General features: G+C 37.4%; 1 protein-coding gene across 1 annotated transcript; it reads left to right on the top strand.

The window, feature by feature from the left end:
• Positions 1 to 1073: 1073 nt before the first annotated feature.
• On the top strand, positions 1074 to 19341 carry LOC104547853 (homeobox protein PKNOX1; the record flags this gene model as incomplete). The annotated part of the gene is made up of 6 exons (XM_010193700.1): positions 1074 to 1169; positions 3859 to 3986; positions 5141 to 5312; positions 16387 to 16557; positions 18044 to 18143; positions 19244 to 19341. Coding segments are annotated over exons 1-6 (720 nt in total), but the record flags the coding sequence as incomplete, so codon positions are not given.
• Positions 19342 to 20546: the final 1205 nt, after the last annotated feature.

Raw genomic sequence — 20546 nt, 5'->3', positions numbered from 1 at the left:
TAGGCTTGAGGTCTGTCCTGAGGAGTTAGGTTTGTCTCTGTGCTTGAAACTGTTAAATGGACAAAAAAGAGAAGCTAAACGTTAGGACTCCTGTATGTCAAGGAAAGTTTAGTTCTATGGTAATATTTAACGGTAATAGCTTAATGAATTGTGTAATCTCAGTTGTAATGGCTGCTAATCTAACAAGAAAATGAAATGTAAATTAGTAATTTGATGGATAAACTATCTGGTGGTGGCACTATGCTATGTATTTTTTTTTTTAATGATTGAATATTGAGCTTTAAGAAAAAAAAAAGTTTAATTCATCTGGGCACCAAACTCCAGCTAATGTTCAGAGGTAATACATAAATAAATTTACTTGTGTTATAAATACTGTTAATATTTCCCAAAGTATTGAATGTCTATGAAAGTGAGACTTCTGAATTCTTAGGTCACTTTTGAACTACATAATCACATAGGCCCAGTTGTTTAACAGTGGTTAGATAGTGTTCTGTTCTTTGTTGAGCCTTAAATGAGTTGCATGGTGACACTCCTGATGTCAAAAGTGATTTGAAACTTTGGTTTCTAAAAGTAATTTCACACCCTAACTTTGAAACATGGGTTTCATTCTCATAAGGAAATAGGGTATTTCTTAAGATTTTTTACATTTGGTTCATCAGTTGTAGACTGTTATTACTTCAGTTACAGTAATGCTCAGTGTGGTGTTAGTCTTTTCAAAACACTGAAACATAAATCTTTGCTAATTTCTAGATTTTATGTATTACCTTTGAATAAGTTAAGTAGTGCAAAAATAAATGCTAAAGTTCACTTGAAGTTCATGAATATAAAAGAACCTCAGTCTTAGTAAAAGTCTAAAAATACAAAACAATACAATGAACTTTTTCCTGATGAAAGTTGTTGCATTTTCAAATTTATTTATTTATTTTCGAAATTGCACGTGACTATCGTTGTCAGTAAACTCCCTGATTGTTTGGATGGAAGTGTGCATAAATCTTTCTTTTTTTCATCTTTTAGAACTGGATTCTAAGTGGTCACTTTTGTAACTGACTTTTTTTTTGTTTTTTAAGAATATTTGGTCATACTTACGATGCTTTGACATAATTAATGTTTCATTAACCATGATGGCAACACAGACATTAAGTATAGACAACTATCAAGATGGACAACAGGTGGGTGTGTTTTTCTTTCTCTGTGAACTAAATAGGGTTAGCAAAAGAAAAAAGGTAGTGACTTTTTCCTTAATGCCTGCTTTGGCATTGTTTCAGTATCTGTTCTTGTTTGTAAAACAAGATCTTTAAAGTGATAAGCTGCTATTCTTTAATACTTACATACTTATTTAAAGGCTTAGCTAATATTTACATGACTTTGCTTAACTTCTGGAAGAAGGGTTAGATAAGGGGTTTTCTTCTGAACTTGCTCTAGGTGATTTGTGTGCTGTAATGTTCCTGTTTTTATGAAAATCAGATGGGCATCCTTAATGTTTTGTGTACATGGTATTTTAGTGTTCTGATGTGTCTGCAGTTACAATAGGTAGATGACATTTAGGCGGTTACAGGCTTGCTGGTCTTGAGCAAGTGAAGGCTAAATTTAGTTATGTAGAATTAGATGCTACTTTGGCTACATTTAAGTTGATACAATTACACTGCAGGCTGAAAACTGGTAAAATACTTGAATTAATGAGGTTATTGATTATAATTGCAAATTAGAAAGTTGGTCAGTAGGCTTCCAGTTTCCTATTTCTGTGAACAAACAGAATAATGAGGCATGCTGGGATATGTCTGGTCATGGTGTTTCTTTTTTGTGCAACAGGCTGTATATTGCAACAGTTTGCATTGCTAACTTAAAATACTGTTAACTGGAGACAAGACATGCTGGTGGCCTGTACTCTGAACACCCATTTTTACATTACCATGTGTCAGCCCTAAGCAGTAAATACAAATACTTCTGTCAGCAGATGGCAACAGTGGTGAACAGTCAGAAGAAAACCAGCAATTTTTCCCAAGTCTTATAAAATGCTGTTTATCTGTATGCAATCTGAGATTATTGATTTTTGTTGCTGTTGTTTGCTTCTTTTATTGCAGTTCTTATCTCTTCCTCCTCTCACCTACCTTGCATCTTTTGCTTTATTCCCCCAGCAAATACATGCCATCTTGTGACACGTCAGTGAAATTAATACACGTTTTTGTAAAGAACAGATTGTGAAGGAGCATTTTCTTTCTATTCATTGTGTATCAGTGACTAAGACAGACAAGTAATTTGGGTGCCTGCTGCTTTTGTAGTTTGGAAATGGCCCACAGAAAATAGCTTGCAGTTTTAAGTGAACTAGTTCCTCCTTCCAGTGAGACAAAGCCGTTACTGAACATGCTCTCTGCATTCAACCTCTGCAGATGCATGGCTCAACGTTTGTGATCACATGTAAGAGTGATCCCCTTTTATATTGCTCCTCCTTGTCATTAGCCAAGAAATTAGTCCGTTAGTTGCATCTTTTTTGCCAGCATTCTGCCTTAAAAGTCGTTTATGCTTGCTCAGACAGCTTTTTCCAAGGCAGGCTGCTCTGTTGAGTAGGACATGCTGGCATTTTCTCAGTTTTTGATTTTGCTAGGAGATGGCTTGGCCCTGACAGGCAATAAAGCACAAACCTTTTGGTTTTCGCAGACTTCTTGTTGGGAATAGCATAAATTCCTTTTACTTATGTTGTGTGGAAATAGGTTAAATTCTGTCAGAGTCAGGTTTTCTAATAGTTTCTGGCGGCCAGCTCTCGTCTCGGAGGATTCCTGTGAGTGATAAGATATGTACATTTCCCAGGAGGATTGTATTCTGTACAGTTCTTGTCCGCAGGTATCAATTCTGGCTGCCTGGTGATACCTAGAATGGTGTCTGTCCTCTACTCAAGATAAAACTTGTTAGGGTTAAAGTAGGAGAAAAAAAAAAGATATGTTAGTGATATCATGTCTTTGTACGGATGTTCCCAGTGCTCAAAGGGGAGAAAATCAAGGGTTTGGGATAGAGTGGAAACTATGACTTTCAAAGGCCAGATTCCTTTAAGACCTTTTTTTTAATCTGCAGGATTTTAGCTGGAAGTGATAGAAATACCACTTTTGACACCTTCAAAACACCTCAAAGGCACTACTGGCCATCCATCTAGTGCGATTTAAGAGGTGCACAGTAGAAGCTGTGGGCCTGTGTTCTTTTTCCAGTCATGGCAGATTGTGTAACTGTATGTTAAATGGATTTATAAAAGCAGTGACTGCTGTTTTCTCCAGTAGCTTGGTATTCCTAAAATAATTTGTTACTACAATATGCAAATTGGAGTGGTAAAGGTCAGGGAAGGTTACACTCCTGATGACTGAAAGATTGGTGGGACGCAGAATGTTTCGGTTCTTTGTAAGAAAATGTGTATTTTAATGGAGAAGAAAAACTTCAGGATCTCTTTTCTTCAGTATCTTGATATAACATACAGTAAGAAACAAGAAAGAAAACTTAAGATTGGAAACTCTCTGTTAGTTTCCTCCTAAAGGCTTCTTATGCAGACATCCCCATAATTTTTTTGGAGCACTGTACTCTAGCCTGTTCCAAAACCAGCCACTTCAGAGACAAAATGCTTTAAGAATTTACTAATATCTGTCATTCCGATTTTCAGAGCAACTGCTGAAACTTGAAGTGACCTTTACACTACCCATCAAAAAGTGTCAAGAATTAAAAGAGGTTTTGTTACTGCTATGGCTTACTGTGTAACTGCCAAGTCATACCAACCTTCTGGCAATTTAGTAGCCCTTTGCATTGCTATTTCCTTAGAAAACACTACGCTTGTTTTACATCAAGCATGCAACTTTACTTATAACTTACTTTTTTCTGCAGATGCAAGTAGTAACAGAGTTAAAAACTGAACAAGATCCCAACTGCTCCGAAACTGATGCAGAAGGGGTGAGTCCTGCCCCTGTAGAATCTCAAACTCCAATGGATGCAGACAAGCAGGCCATTTACAGGTAGTAATGGACTCATGATCTGTCTTTTGAAGGGTAAAGCATAGAGGATTTTTTAAATTAATAATAAGTAGCTTAAAATTATAAGTAGCTTTAAATCAGATGAACTCTTGACTAACTGTCTCAGTAGTTTGCAAGGAAAGAATGAGATCAAATTAGCTTCCTGTCAGTCTTCAGCCAAGGGAAAAAACTTCCCTTTATTGTGGGATTCTTCGATTTCATACTTTTAAAGGATATTCTAGAGGTGGCTGCCGTTAAAGCACACATGAAATTTAGCGAGCTACTCAGGCTGTTGATCTATGGTCACTTATTTGTTATACTGTAGATTTTATCTTTAATGTGAGATTTTATTTTTATTGTAATTAGGTCGATCTTTACTTCCTTTTCTTTAGGAATAATGATCTATTGCCCAGTAATTAGCTCAAATTGGATCAGATGTTGATGTATAAACACGCTAGTTTGAGATTTTCCAGTGTTAATTGCTGTACCAAGCAGTATGCTTGGTCTCGATGAGGTTAAGTGTTCTTTCACTTGAAGTGTTTTGTCAGGGTCTAATTATTACCAGTTTGGAGTTAAGAAAAATACAGACCATAAACCTGAAGCAGGAAGATGTATCCACTCATTTACAGACGTGTGCGAACAAAATCATCTGCTCTGAAAGTGATTTCGTAGGAGGCCTTGAAGTACAGCCAGGATACTATTCTCAGTTTTGTAAAATTATCTGTGGTGTATAAATAGGCCCACATTGAAGAATAATTTCATCTTATTTGACTTTATTCTGTAATTTAAATCTGCATTAATCCTATTTGTAAATACTAATCCTCATTTTTAATGCACAGTATTAATGTATCTCTTGCCACTCAGTTACAGTGAATTAAATAGTATGTCATAGATTTTTAGCTTATGGTTGTTCTCTTTATTTAAACATACATATTTTACTGCTTTACTTGCCTCTACAGTGTATGGTAAATCAAAATGAAAAAAAACCCTGAACTTCCATCATGTTTTGCTATAGCCAGTGGTGTTATATGCAGTCTCTTCCAAGACTTTCTGTTTCTTAATGAGTGACTGTTATGAATGAGAGCCTGATGTCCTTCGTTTCAGTGGTGTAAATGTAAGTGAAAATATTTATTCATATATTGTAATTTTTATTCTAGGCACCCACTATTTCCCTTGTTAGCACTATTATTTGAAAAATGTGAACAATCTACGCAAGGCTCAGAAGGCACAACTTCTGCTAGTTTTGATGTAGATATTGAAAATTTTGTAAGGAAGCAGGAGAAAGAAGGAAAACCATTTTTCTGTGAAGATCCAGAAACTGATAATTTGGTAAGTATAAGCTGTTTCAACTTTTTGGGTTTTTGTCTTGTTTTGTTTTTTATAATCAGGGTTCATCTACTTAACGTGGGAGAAGAGCTGTTATAAGATGAGCTTAGAGAGTCTTTTAACGTATACAATTTTTTCTTTACGTGTCATTGTCTCCTTTAGGCTTTCTGAAAGTTCTAACTGTGATGAAGCTGTGATTTCCACAGTTCCTTAGTCTTCCTCTTGAATCGCATCTCTAGAGAGCACCTCTCTTGGCATTCTAGTTTCTAATCTGTCTACCTGCCTTGATCTCTTTAGAGTTATGTTGCAATTAGATTGTATCATATTCAAGAATGTTAGAATTATAGGGCTCAAGTGTTTAGTTTTTTAAAGTATGTTCCTTTAAGGGGACTGTATAAGAAAGCAAGTGTTCTTCCTTGAGTCTGCCATGTAGGAGAAAAGGCTACTTAAAACATTGAAGTTCACAAACAAAACTAAATTGATGGGAGGTTGTAAACTGCAGAAATTGTAATGTTTTGAAGCTCATATCTAGAAAGACTTTAGTGGGAAAATAATATCCTGTGTGGGAGGCTAAGGTAATGTACCTAATGTGCCTGGAGAAAACTCTTAAAACAAAACCAAGGTTTAAACAAGAAATAAATCTGAGATGCTGTTTAAAATTGGCAGCAGTGTTGCAGTGAACAGCATGTTAGGAAGGGCACGTGTTGCAAAAAAAAAAAAAAAAGTGTGCAAGCAGCCTAAATAGTCATTTTGCATAGCTTGATTTCTTTCCAAGCACTTTATGACTAATTGTTAGTGTACTTAAGTATTTCAATAGTATTATGGAAAATAAAGCTAAAAGAGTTTCTCTGTATAATTAGGCCAGTGTGAGAGTAAAGAAGGCAGAAGACTGGATGTTCTAGAGTGAGGCAAGCTTTTACAGCTCTAGCTAGAGACATAAGTTACCTTCTCAGCTACTTGTTATATCCTTTTAACTGTAGATTACAGTGGCCAGGATTGAAGTATCTTGATACGTTGTGTCAGTGGTCTTAGTCTATGTAAATACCAAGTTACCTTAGAGGAGATCTTGAAGGATGGATCAAGTTCACTTTGCACTAATCCAATTGCAAAAGCACTTTCAAAAAGTCCTCATACAGCTTTGTCTGAGGAGCTGTTTGTCTTACAGAAGCTTTTATTTTCAATTTGAAAACATATTGAGACTCAAATAAGGTTTTTGCTTTAGACAGTGACCCGAAACAATGCCCTTCAGAATGATGGGAAAGCAGCTGAAGGACACATAATATGGTACATAATGGCAGTCTCAGTATTAAGTGTAAAGATTCTCAGTTTTATAAGTGAAGAACTGGAGAACAGGCATTGGCCACTTTGGTCAAACTTGCAACTACAATAGGAAACACAGAATCACAGAATTATTGAGGCTGGAAAAGACCTCTGAGATCACCAAGTCCAGCTTATGACCTAACACTACCACACTGGCTAGACCATGGCACTAAGTGCCACATCCAGCCTTTCCTTCAACACCTCCAGGGGTGGTGACTCCACCACCTCCCTGGGCAGTCCATTCCAATGCCTCATCACCCTCTCCATGAAAAAGTGCTTTCAAATATCCAGCCTAAACCTCCTCTGACGTAGCTTCAGGCTATGCCCTCTTGTCCTGTCACCAGTTGCCTGGGAGAAGAGCCTGACCCCCACCTGACTACAACCTCCCTCCAGGTAGTTGTAGAGAGTGATAAGGTCCCCCCTGAGTCTCCTCTTCTCTAGGCTAAACAACCCCAGCTCCCTTAGTCTCTCATTATAAGTCTTTCCCTCTAGTCCCTTCACCAGCCTCGCTGTTCTCCTCTGGAACCACTCCAGGACTTAGTATCTTAATCATTAGATCTTTGTGGGCAAGTTTTGTTTCAGCTCACCTGAGAAATATTTGTTGATACAGACAGTTACTTAGTTTTCTAAGTAGAAAGAAGCATTAACATGCCAACTAAAACACGTCCATGAATAAACCCTGTAGCAGAATTACAGTTGTCACTGTATGAATTAGAATATGAAAGAAGAAAAATACAGGCAAGAGGAAATAAATGGTAGTTCTCTCTTTAGTTACTGCCCTAGTGTGAGCCACAGTGATGTGGGGTGCTTTGCTTTTTAATTATTTTTTTTATTATTTTAAATGTAAGTGGTGTAATATTACATTTGTGAAATATTTGTAGCACGTTATAATGATTGCCTTACATTTGTAAGCAGAAATAGCTACTTCAAAATTATTATAATGAGATGACTGTTCCATTGGGGTGCAGGAATCCTTGGAGATTGAGGGTCACTGGTACCATCATTTTAGATCTTTCTTGAACAGGAAAGCACTCAGGCAAATTTGAGGGAAAAACCAGAAGTGCATTATTGAGGTAGAAGGAGATAAATATTTTAAAGAGCCATTAGTTTCTGAAGACGACTAAATCCAAGCTAAAAAATGCAGTTCATCACAGATGCTTATTTGCACACATACAAAATCTTGTGGGACTTTTGGTTGTTAAAATGAATTGCACACAGAATTCTCCAAATAACATACCAGTTTCAGGATCTTGTGGTTTGACCCAGGTATATAGAAAGTTGACTACCAGGAATGCTTATAATTTTGGAATTGCTTCTTTCTTTCTCTTTTACTCTGTAATATGTTTGGGTTCATGTTACTGCTATCAGTGACACCTCTGGAGTGCTTCTTGCACATCAGCTGTGAATTTGAAGACACCAGTAAAATTTTCCATGGCTCTTTCTTCAAAGACTTTTGAATATACTTGCCTCCAATACTTTACTCAAAAATGAAAGTTAGTTCTGTTCTGCATGAAGCAGGTCTGCTGACTTGCTAAGTCTGAGGCTATTTTCTATATTCTGTCTCAGTGGATGAGGAAAGAGCAATGGCTGTGGTTTATCTTGACTCCAGTAAGACTTTTGGCATTGTCTCCTGTAATGTTCCTGTAGACAGACTGATTGATAGAATACGGAATAGATAAATGAGCAGTGAAATGGACTGAAACCTGCATGAACTGCTGGGCTCAAAGGATTGAGTTCAGCAGCATGAAGTCCAGTTGAAGGCTTGTCATTAGTGGTGTACTCCAGGGATTGATACTGGAGCCAATACTGTTTAACATCTTCATAAATTATCTGGACAGAGGGTACCCATGGCAAGTTTTCAGATGTTGCAAAACTAAGACGAGTGGTTGATGACCAGATGGCTGTGCCACTATTCAAAGGTGCTTTGTCACTTTTGGAGAAATAGGCAAACAGGAATCTCATGGAGTTCAACAAAGGGAAATGCCAAGTCCTGTACCTGGGTCAGAATAACCCCATGCACAGGTACACTCTGGGTGCCAACCAGCTGAAAAGCAGCTTTCTGGAAAAGGACCTGACAGTCTTGGTGGACACCAAGCCAAATATGAAACAGCAGTGCATCCTTGCAGCAAAGAAATTCAGCGTACTTGGGCTGTGTTATGGAAAGCATAGTCAGCAGGTCAAGAGACATGATCATTTACTTCCATTTGGTGCTGGTGAGACACATCTGGAGTGCTGGGTACAGTTTTGGGCTTCCCACTACTAGATGTAGACATACTGCAGTGAGTCCAGCAAAGGACCACAGAGATGATTAGAGGACTTGAACCTCTCTCATATAAAGAGAGGCTCAGAGAGCTGGGACTTGTTGGCCTGCAGCAGTGAAGGTTTTTGGGAGTGTTATCAAGGTATCTAAATACCTAATGGGGGAATAAAGATGACAGGCTCTCTTAGTCTTCTCAGTGGTGCCCAGTGAAAGGGCAAGAGGAAGTGGACATAAAACGTAAGATAAGTTCAATTAAAACATAAAAAGCACTTTTACTGTCAGGATGGTTGAATACTGGAGCAGGTTGCACAAGCAAGTTGTAAAGTCTCCATCCTTGGAGAGTCAAAACCCAACTGGACATGGCCCTGAGAAACCTGCCCTCATTGACCTTGCTTTGAGCAGGTGGGATGCATTAAACAACCTCAAGAGGTCCCTTCCAACCTTAACTATGTTGTGGTTTCTCTTAGCCTACAAAGATTGGTTTCATAAAGATCCTATATGCCTTGGCCTGCTTCACATGCTTTTGATTGTACACAAACATTCTCTCAGGTCTAGTTTGCTTTGGCTGTAGATGGGTTTGCTGTGTTCAGATAGACCATCCTGCCAACTAACTTGTTCGTGATTTTAGTGGTAACAAAGTCTCTTGGTATATGTGGTATTCATCTTTGTTGATGGGCTGCACAAATCCGGCTGATTTTGCTTGAGATGGATGAAGAGGTATTTGTATTCTGTGCCTGCTGAGGTCAGTACTATCTTAAACTGGAACCACATTGCAAAATCTGATATCTTTGGCATTGAACTCCTGTTCTGTAGTTGTGTTGTTGGCCATGACTTTCTATTGCTAGATACCAAATGAAATCTGAGTGCGACTTGTCCTCTTCCAGTCCTGAAGGCCGGCGACTCTATAAACATCTGACGGTCTCACAGGCTGTTCATTTTGTCAAAGGCAATGAGCAGAAAATTTTCTGTCTAGTTGTGAATAGCTAGTATGGTTTTCAGTCTCTTCAGCTTGAAATATTGATGGCTGCACAGAGAAGGCTGTAGCTGAGCAGTTTTCCTGCCTTGTGTCACATAAATATATACATTTTTATATAGATTAACAATCTCTTTTTAGTAGAGACGATTTTAATATTGTGCACCTTTGTTATGTCTTCTGTTCTTGCTGTCCCTCCCTTTTTAACTCCAATTTTAAATCAACTTGAGAAGATAGCAAAGCCTGCTAATTACAGCAAGCCAGAAGGGTGGAGCGGTACGCGAAACAACTACTTGCTTACCACCTGTACTCTTATCTGACTCCAGCAGAGTCAAACAAATAAGGTATGAATGCTTGCTTGGTAGTAATCATTCAACTTGGTGTCAGAGCTAAACTGCAATGAACTGAACGTTATAGTACTACAAAGAGCCAAATTGAAGTCTTATCCTAAAAGTGTCATAGGCCTGCCTACAGTAAGGAAATTTGCCATTAATTCAGATGTTGTTTTTTTTTTTCCTTAGTTCTTTCAGAAGTGGCATGTAGAACTTAACTACACTGCACAGCTTTTGTAATGGAGCTTGAACTGATAACTCCAAAACAGCAGAATATAATTTCAGGCTCCATACTGCCCATAGATTGATGGGCTAAATAACAGAAATTGTGAAGGGTCACAGATGCTGATTGTAGGGCCTCTTACAATCCTGACAATGTTTTGTATTGTGCACTCATTTGAAATGCCTTGATTATTCCTAAGGAAAAGAGTGATTTTTTTCATCCAGAGGACCACAGAATGTTGGTCTGGATGGCACAGGCATTAGATCAGTTTGACCAGAAACAAAGTTCATCAAGAGCAGCATAAGGTTGTTCTAACTTTAGTAGCTCTTAGTAAGCTACGGTCTAGATTACTTTGTTACTTTGGTATTACAATTCTCATTCGAAATTAATTGGAGGTTTCATGCATTAGTAGTATAAAGGATTCCAGCACTGGGAAATACAGGTAGCATTCACCTGAAACTTAATTTTAAGTGTATCCATATATTGCTAAGCCTGGCCTGTAAACCAAGTTTCAGTCCTTTTTTTATTATCTAGATGGAGGGATTCCACTCTTTGTAGTTAACCAATCCAACAATGTCAGTTGGTGATCTTGAAGCAGTGTGGCAAAGCATTATGGTAAACACAGAAATAGAGTTACTAGGCTTTTTATGTTTGCAGTGTCTTTCCCAAGTCTGAATTCATCAGACACATTGTCAAAATAGGGTGTTTGCAGTGAAATGGATGGGAATGTTTCTGTTAAGTATTGATGGCTTCTGCATCAAGTCAGAACTTTGGTATTAGGCTTCAGCATATTTAGAAGAGTGAGAATTTCTTAGAATAGGTAGCACTTTCTTGTGGAATTTTTTCCTTAAATGAATTTTAAGGTACTCTGCAATATTAACTGGATTAATAATAATTTTTATTTGATTTATTGCTATGTTCCTATTCTTTTTCTATATGTGCATTCATGTAATAGAGTCAGCAATGGTTTGTGTTCAAAAGCTGCAACACTAAAAAACGCACAAAACTGACAAAAAAACATGAAGTTTCAGTTGTCTCTTCCTTTATCTGAGGGCTGTAGAAAAATGCCTCTTTTCCTTCTAAGGAAGATCGTATTGCAGGGACAGGTAAAGTTCAAGATCTGTTGAAAGAAATCTGAGAAGCTTCAGTGCTCGCTCCTGGACCGATTCTATCAGCTTGCCCTGAGATCTAGGAAGTCTTGACGTTCTAGGTACATCTACCTTTAACGCAGGTTCATCTTCCACTCAGAAGAAGTAGTTGTCTTTGGACTGAAACTCTCCCAGGAGTTCTGGTCCGCCCTTAATAAATACACAAAGAAAGTGGTTTTTCTGTGCTGGTTGCATGTTTGCTCTTCAAGAACTATTGAACACAAACAGAACTTTAAAACTTTTCCCTTCCAAATTCACTGGCTCTGACCAGACAGCTTGGACTATTCAGGGAAGTAAAAGAGAGAGGTACAGGTTTCTGGTTTTTTGCAGTAAATATTTAGCTCTTATAGGTATGTGTAGCATAGCATATTGTTGGAGCCAGAATTACTCTCTATCTTGGAATGTCTTCTACAGGGATCTTCTGGTTTTCAACAACTTTGTTCTCTTTTCTGATTCTTGGTCACTTGTGCTGTCCATGTCTCCATTGATGATCTTCTCTGAACTTGATGTAAGTGCTGATTAGCTGCAAGAAGTGCTACAGACCTCCTCTTTTCAAATCCTAGTCCCTGTGGGAAGAAGTGGAAGCTGAAGCTTGTGCTCCTGTTTTACTTACTAGACTGAAAGTGTACTTTCTTTCCCAGAGCTTTAAGTTCCTCCTTATCTTTTTGAATTGTTACTTTGCATCAACCATAGTCCTTTGCATCAGCACCAGAAGAGGTGTTTGCTATTAAGGACCAGATCTTGGTGGTCTGTATTGCTCACCAGAGGTTCCCAAGTACATGTACTTCTTGCTGGAAGCATGCTCAGCTGTATCCCTGTAACATGGAGTATCATCTGTTGAAGCCTCTTACACTTTGCCCCTTACCCTTTGACATCTCTATCTCATTTTCTTGGAATGAACCAACTTAATTTTGCTCTCTGTTAGTATCCTTTTGTGCTTAGGACTTACACAGGCAGATTCCTCCATCTCTAAGAAGTTTTTCAGCATGAATGTTTGCAGATCATTTTTAGAGTTTTCACAGATTAGGTTATGTCTTAAGACATTCAGTAGTTGACACTTCCTTGTTGCTTACTGTTAATCCAGCCACTGCAGAAGCATTAAGTTGCTCCAGGATGGTTCCTACCTCTTCTATAGCTTCTGTTCACAGTAAACTCTTCCCATATATGGGCGGCTGTTTTCATTTCCCACGCTCATAGGACCATAGGATGATTCAGGTTGGATTACAAGTGCAAGAGATCTGTAGTCCAACCTCCTGGACAAAGTAGGGTCATCTGTGAAGTCAGAGCAGGTTACTTACGGCTTTATCAAGTCTAGAAACAATGCAAAACAAGGGGTGTTAAACATACTCTCACTTTTGTATTTGAACAGGACACTGCCTTTTTTGAAGACCCTCGAGTTTTTTGTTTCGTTTGGGGTAAGGATTTTTGGTTCAGTACCCTTTTCTCAAAGACTATCCTATTGAATTTTTAATTGTGTCAGGAAAAGTTGTAGTGGTGGTGAAGCCAGCTGATGTCATTTGAATATTTTTGACTCAACAAGCCATGCTTTTGCATTTCTGAAAAGTATTGTTGCTATCATAATATGCAGAACTGTCTCGTAAACCTTTAGTCATACCTTTCCTAGCCGTGTCTTATAGCTGGGCTCTCAAAATAGGGAAGAGGGGTTATCAAATCAAAGCAAATGAAAACAAAATACCCCCTCTCCCAGAGTTTGTGTTCTTCCTCTGAAGACCTAAATTGCCTCAGAAGGGTTTGCTCAGGAAGGTGGGTGAGCTGTAAATGTACATATTTCAATTGTTTTTTTGAAAATGAGAAGAGTCATTTCAGTGAGAAGTTTACTTGTCAGTACATGGAGTTTCTTTTATTTATGTTGTCCATGTGTGTATTTGCTATATGCTAATGTTATATGCCCTGAAATATGTAAAAAATTATGATCTATTATATGTTATGTAATTATATGTTTTAGATAGACAAAGGTGAGCTGGAGATTATGATGAAAGTAGTGCATTGTGTATTCTGTGCCTGTTGCACCGTGTGTTTGAGGCACTGAAAAGATAGGACACAGGTACAAGCTTACAGCATTTTCAGCTAAAGAGGTCTCAAAATGTAGTATGTGATATATTTATACATTAATATGCTCTGGATAGCAGTTTTAGCCAGAATTGGATGTTTTCCAGTAACCATTCTTTCGCTGCTTAATAGTTTACCATTATCTTTATTTTTAAAGTTTCAACAATATTCATGTATCTCTTGGTTACGTCTGTCTGTGCATATCTCTGTAATGATACTAAGGTTTATTTCTACAGCTGAAAAGGCTGAATCAAGTGGGTTTTAAAAATTCATTGTTCTACACTATATTCTGCTCAGTAGCACTAACAAAAACATTATTGTAGATTTTTAAGGTGTGCCTTTTAAAAACATGGGAATGAAATATTACTGCTGCTGTGATCTGTCTGGAAACATTTCTTTGTATTACCCTTGTTCAACATGGGTGATTTGATCAGGAGTTTGTTCTTTGTTTATTAATTTTAGTTTTAAGGAAAAAGTGAACTTCTGCTAACAAACTTAAGTTTGGTCCACACGTGCAACGAGACTGGAAGCCATATGGCCACAAATAGCATAGTTGTAAATGACCGAATGAGTCCTGGTGACAGGCATGGCATATTTACAAAGTTTTGTTTGCCTCCCTAGCCACAGTAGCGCGGCTTCCTGAAAGAGTAGTGTGACTGTGTGTGGCTCTGCAGAAACCTGGATAGTGTTACTAGTTCTTGGTTTATGGTTAACTTTGACTTCAATTCAATTTTCACTTCAGGTATCAGCCATCAGTTTGAAATTAAATCTTAGCTGAAGAAAGAACTTTTTTTATTTTTCCCCCAAACAAATGCTGATAAATAAACACTATAAACACAGGTAATGGTTTAAGAGAAAAAACCTCTCATGACTGAGCAAAACTGATCACTAGTACAGCCAAATATTATACGCCCAAAGGCATCATTTTGTTACCTCGGTTTTAGCTGAATGTTTAAGGCATTCAATAATGTATGTGCTCTGTGTTGGTCTGCTGCACACATGAAGAATTTTATAATTTGTACTTTTTTGTCTCTGAAACTCTTTTTGGTTATTGCAGTATTACAGAACAATCTTTAATAATTCTGAAAGGAACAGAATATCTTTAAACAAAGTTGACATTTTTGTGTTAAAGTCTAGTTAAATTTGCGTAGTTTAACTTGGCTGTGTTGAAAGGCACTTAAACACAATTTAAACAGCAACCACTGGTGAAGACTGTTTTAGAAGACTGCTGGTTTTTATACATGCCTCAGCGCTGGGCCCTTGCGCTACTATTTCAAAGGCTTTTGGTGTCATAGGTTGTAAGAGTTACCAGTTTTTAATTTGGATCAACTACCTCAAGTCCACAGTTCAATTTTTTTCTGCTGCTGTGCTTCTAAAGATACATGTAGGTTTTTTTTCTTTTTAGCCCTGAGAAGGGATAAGATTTTCTTCTTTGTTATAACAATTTTTTTTTCTCTTGTTTATTTTAACATACAATTGTCTACATTGAATGAGTGTCATACAACTGGAGTACCTTCTACTGAAAATACAGGGAAAAGCTGTGTCACAATGAAAGCTAAGTCGTCATGGTGGAGAGGGGAACACGCACACAAGTTTGCCTGACTTGATCTTCAGGTGCTGTGAACAAAGGCAGCTTCAGCTCCCAGTTGGCTTCTTCAGTTAGAAGAAATAAATGGGTTACTTCATAAGCTATCATTTCTGGTCACTGGATTCAGGGCTCCGGCCACATAAATGAACCTTCATATAGGACAAATTCTTCCAAATAATGCTAAAATCAAGCTCTGCAGTATGTTTCTAAATTATCATTTATTCAGTTTCATAGAACTGAAGGATGTTTTCCTTGGTGATGTAGCATAGCAAGTAAATGTTGGAGATGGCACACTGTATAAAAAAAAAAGGTAATTACTTTGCCAATGTGTTATATGCATATTTGAATGACCTGGATTTCCTACTGCTTCGTGAAAATTTAGACCATCTGGATTTAGTTTTAGCTTTTGATCTTCTGCCATGACCCTTACAGTGACCTAAGCTATTTTTATGCAGTATGTAATACCATTAGCTCTCCCAGCTTATGAGTCTTTTTCTACCAGTAAGCATGATAAGTATTCTCATCATATACATATCTCCTGTACTTCGGTTGTTTAAACATGAATTTGTTTTTGTGATTAGTGCTTAGTATTTAATGGTTCAGAAACAGTCTCTTCACCTGAAAGTTCTTACAAGATTTTACCCCAGAGTTGTTAATCTTTGATATACAGCTCTAGGACTGAAGAACTGCTTCATTACTTTAAGCTTTGTTAAACAATGTGACAAACTTTAGGGCCTCTTTAATTTTATAGAAAAATACCGTGTGGTATGTGGTATGTGACTCAGCGTTGTATGATGGGGATAAAAGATCACATGGACACGCAGGCTCATTCTGTGCTCCACGTACACCTTAACTATGCTCTGTTTTCCTAATGTGTCACCTGAGACAAAGATTATCTTCTTGTTGTGTTTTGTTTCCCCTGTATGGTAGTTTACTTTTGCAGTGAAAGGATACAGGTTTTGAATGTAAACATGTTCCTTTTACATTTCAGGACCGTAATGGTCAGAGCTAGGGAACTCTGGTCAGCACTTAGCAATTACTAACTCTGCTTTAACTGGATGGTCTTCGTTACTGGGAAGTAGTGTTTGCTTAAATCTCACATTAAATATTTTTTAAGTTAACAGTAATTTTGTTTCAAGATTTTTTTTAAATTCTCTTCCTAGATGGTAAAAGCAATCCAAGTTCTGCGTATCCATCTGCTTGAGCTAGAAAAGGTTAATGAACTCTGCAAGGATTTCTGTAGTCGTTACATTGCCTGCCTGAAGACAAAAATGAACAGTGAAACTCTATTAAGTGGAGAGCCTGGAAGTCCTTATTCCCCTGTGCAATCCCAGGTATGTTTCAAATAGAGTTAAGTGTATTTTTGCTTAGATTTCTTTAGGAAGTTATAACTATACTTCTGTTGCTATTAGTTTGCAAACAGTGTGTCTGCAGTTTCTTTCACTTTCTCAAAATCACTTATTAAGAGCTGTATTTCTTTTTGTGCACACCTGTGTGCCACTGCCTGATTGCCCAATTTGTTGAAATGTGCCAAAACATAGTGTCACTTTTTTTGTCTGTCTTCCTTTTATGATTTTCCCTCAGTTCATCAGATGGAGATACTCACAGTAGCCTGGACTTGCTGTTTTCTTGGAAGGAGGCTAGGAAACAAAATAAACAGGAGTAGAAAAAAAAATCCTTGTTAAGAAGGTCTCCTTAGCCTAGTCTGCTTCATTAAAAAGTATCAGCCATCTCAATGTTTTATACACAATGTATTCTGGAACAAATAGACAATGTCTGATGGATTATAGTTGCAATATTTGAGATGTATGGCATTGCACGTCACCTGGGGTAGCTGTGTAGTTACGAACAGGACCCATTTCTGTACATGTGAACCTCAGTTTATATATTGTTGACATTACCTAAATGCAATAACCAGTTGCATTTTTTGGTACTAAATTGACAACAGTTAATTAACAGCAGTTAGTATGTAACGGTTGATGCTTCTGCTGTTAGATGCTGGAAAGCGAGCCTTGCCACTTGAGTACCTACTAGATAACTAGCCCTAGGGGATGGTCCTTCTCTGTCTTATGAATGCATTTGGTGCTATATATTCTGAAAAGTCTCAGTGGCTTTTAAACTTCACTGTCTGAACTCCTTACTTGGGTTTTCGTGTCTGGAAACGTGGAAAGGAGAGTCTAATATCAGAAGAAAGTAGAACACCTTTTGAAAAGGCTTTTTTTTGTATGTCTGTTACAGTCTTCTATAGAGACAGGAGGGGCTGAATTTTGCATTTAGTAACACTACTAGAGATTATTCATGCATATTAAGGAATGTGTAAGAGTTTGTATGGTCAGGGTTGAGTAGGAACTGTCCTAAGCAGAATAAAACATACTGGGCATCTTGAATACTTAATACATTAAATATATTATTTTGAAATGGAAGGAATTAAGGTAATAACTAAAATTCTAAAGCTTTGATGCTCATAATAAGAGCATCAAGGGTCCATTTCATGTCTCCTTCTTCCCTTGTGCTTTTGGAAACTGTTTCTCTTAGTGTTTATATATCTAGAATAATTTCTCTCCTAACATTTCTCAAGATAGTTTTATGTCTTTTCTAAGAGTTGTTTTCATGAGGATTTTCAAAGGTAATGATAGGCGATAATGAGAAAGTTAATGTAGGTAATGATGAACCTCTAATGAAGTCTCTTTCTCTTTGAAGTTAATCCTGTGATTAAACTCCAAATGTATTCTTAGAGCCAAAATTACACAAGCGTGCTTTATGTCTTTTAAAAAAAAATCTTAAAAAAAGTGCAAGCAACTAATTGTTTTCTTTTTCTAGCAAATTCCAAGTGCCATTGCAGGCACACTCAGTCCCCAAGGGATTATGGTGCCAGCATCAGCATTGCAGCAGGGAAATGTAACTATGGCAACAGTAGCAGGTATGACACAGTAAATAAAAACTGACACCTTTCTCTTCACTTTGGTTTCTTTTATAGTTATTATAATAAAAAATACACAAATACTTTTAAAAACTTGTTTTAATACCTGAAAAGTTGTTGTAATATGGCCGAGTGCCTTACCAGTTTCTGAGCATTCATTTAATCTATATGTATACAAACTATGCATATGTAAATGGAGGTTACATATATAAAATATTAAGAGATCTTTCTGCACAGTGTTACTTTCGTTAAAAGACTTTTTGGAGACTGGGTTGTTTTACTTCTTGTTTTTTTTCCTTCCCCCCCCCCCCCCCCCAGAAAAAGAATTCTGTTTGACAAAAACATGTATTACCTAAAATACAGCACTTGCACTTGCTAGCTGTCTCATGTTCTATGGAGTTTGAAACCACACCTACAAGTCTGTGAAATCTTTGATGTCTAAGTTGTTCTACTACTGTATGGAGATGACATTTGAAAGGAAATGTTTTATCTTGCTTCTAAGCAAGGTTTTAAAACAAACAAACAGAAAACAAACAAACACCCTCCCACACACAAACAAACAAACAAACAAAACCTCCACCTTGACTACAAATGCAACAAAGCAGTGCAGTCTGCTCCTTATATACACTTGCATACACTTGCAGAGAGGTTGTCCTGAAACACAGTGTGTGCTTTGTGGCCTGAGTGCCCAGGACCCACTGTGCCAAGATTCTGTCAACTTAGTTGACCTGAACATCTAGGTGTCACCCAGCTGACTGCCCTAACCAGTCAGAGCACACAGGTGTGATTTTGGTGGTGTGACCCTTGTCGGCTGAAGAGTTAGCTCAGTTAAAATGAAACAGTGAACTATTTTATAGCCTGATAGTCATGGCACTTCCCTTTGAAAATAGATTTAGAATGCCTGAAATACAGGGGAACATAATCAAATTTAACACAGATTTTTGTATGAGCACATCTTGCATGCTTACTAGAAAAGAATAGTTGATACGTTATCAAAACTGTTGTATTGTCTGTAGTGCTGATGTGTTTGTGTATTTAAAGAGAATCATACTTGAAGGGCTTTTACTTACCTGTAATCTTTGTTGCTGTTTTGTTTTAAGGGGGGACAGTGTATCAGCCCGTCACTGTGGTCACTCCACAAGGTCAAGTGGTGACACAAGCACTGTCACCTGGGACTATTCGCATTCAGAACTCTCAGGTTTGTTTCATGGGCTTTACAGAATAATATTCTGGTTTCAAATAAATCTCACTGGTTTTAAGAGTTTCGATTAAAATTTGACATACTGTCAGAATGAGCTCTGTGTGCACATGCATAGTAACTGATTTAAAATTAATGCAAGCACTGCTATAGGAGTTACAAGTTGTATAACATGGGATAAGGTCCCAGACAGATCTCCCTTGCCACAGAAGGTCATCAGAGCTCCTACTTGTTATATATCTTTTTTAACTGATGGAAGGAAAGTATAGGTTTGTAGATTTAAAAAAAAAAACAACACAAAACCAAACCAACAAACAAAAAACACCCCAACGAAAACCCAGCCTGAAACCCAGCAAGCCCACAAAACCCCACCAGTCAAAAAACCCTCTGAATTTATTAGGCACTTTTTCAATGATTAAAACTTTTCTAACTGTTGAACTAGGTTTATGGCTGGATAGATTTACTCTATTGTGTTATGGTGCCATGCTGCTGTTGTCAGAAATTTGACTTTTTTCATGATGGCAACCACTAGTGCTGTGAAATGATGTATTTCAGAATTTATACATGTTGAGAAGCATTTTGCCATAAAACCTTCAAAATACTCAGCTGAGACTATTAGGTTCATTATATCATATACTAACAGATAAGAGCCAGCACTGTTTTTTGGAGAGGCTTTTAAGAATTGGATCTGGAGAGCACAAAGAAACAACTAAGGAAAAGGCAACATGAAAGCTAGACCATCTTCAGTTAGGGTAAACCTTGCTAGCTTTCTCTTGGAGCAGGAGATGGTAAATAAAATCTTCCAGGCTTCCAGAGTCAATTAAAAGTGTGAATGAGGAGCTACCATCTCCACAGCATAAAATCTGTTTGGTAATCACTGTCTCACTGTCTTCTCTTCTTCCTTCTGACCTTCTAACCAGAAAAACATGTTAGAGTATACTTATCTTCTTTTTATTGGCAGTAGCATGTACGCACTTGGCCTGTACTCTTCCCTAGAATGCATGCAGTTCTGTCCTCACATACATTTCAGAAAGAAATGTGTAAAATTACTCTCCTAGACCGAAGTGTTTTTTGAAGAAAAATGCATTTTATACCTCTGATGGGAAAAATAAAATACTGAGTAGAAAATAATGCATATGGCCTATAACCAAAAAAACAGACTTGATCTTTATTTTATATATATATATATATATGTATATATGTAT

The sequence above is a fragment of the Mesitornis unicolor genome, unplaced genomic scaffold (genome assembly GCF_000695765.1).
Source record: "Mesitornis unicolor isolate BGI_N332 unplaced genomic scaffold, ASM69576v1 scaffold47881, whole genome shotgun sequence".
Taxonomy (NCBI): Eukaryota; Metazoa; Chordata; class Aves; order Mesitornithiformes; family Mesitornithidae; genus Mesitornis; species Mesitornis unicolor.
Note: the sequence above shows the minus strand (reverse complement) of the source record. Positions and strands in the feature narration are given on the sequence as shown.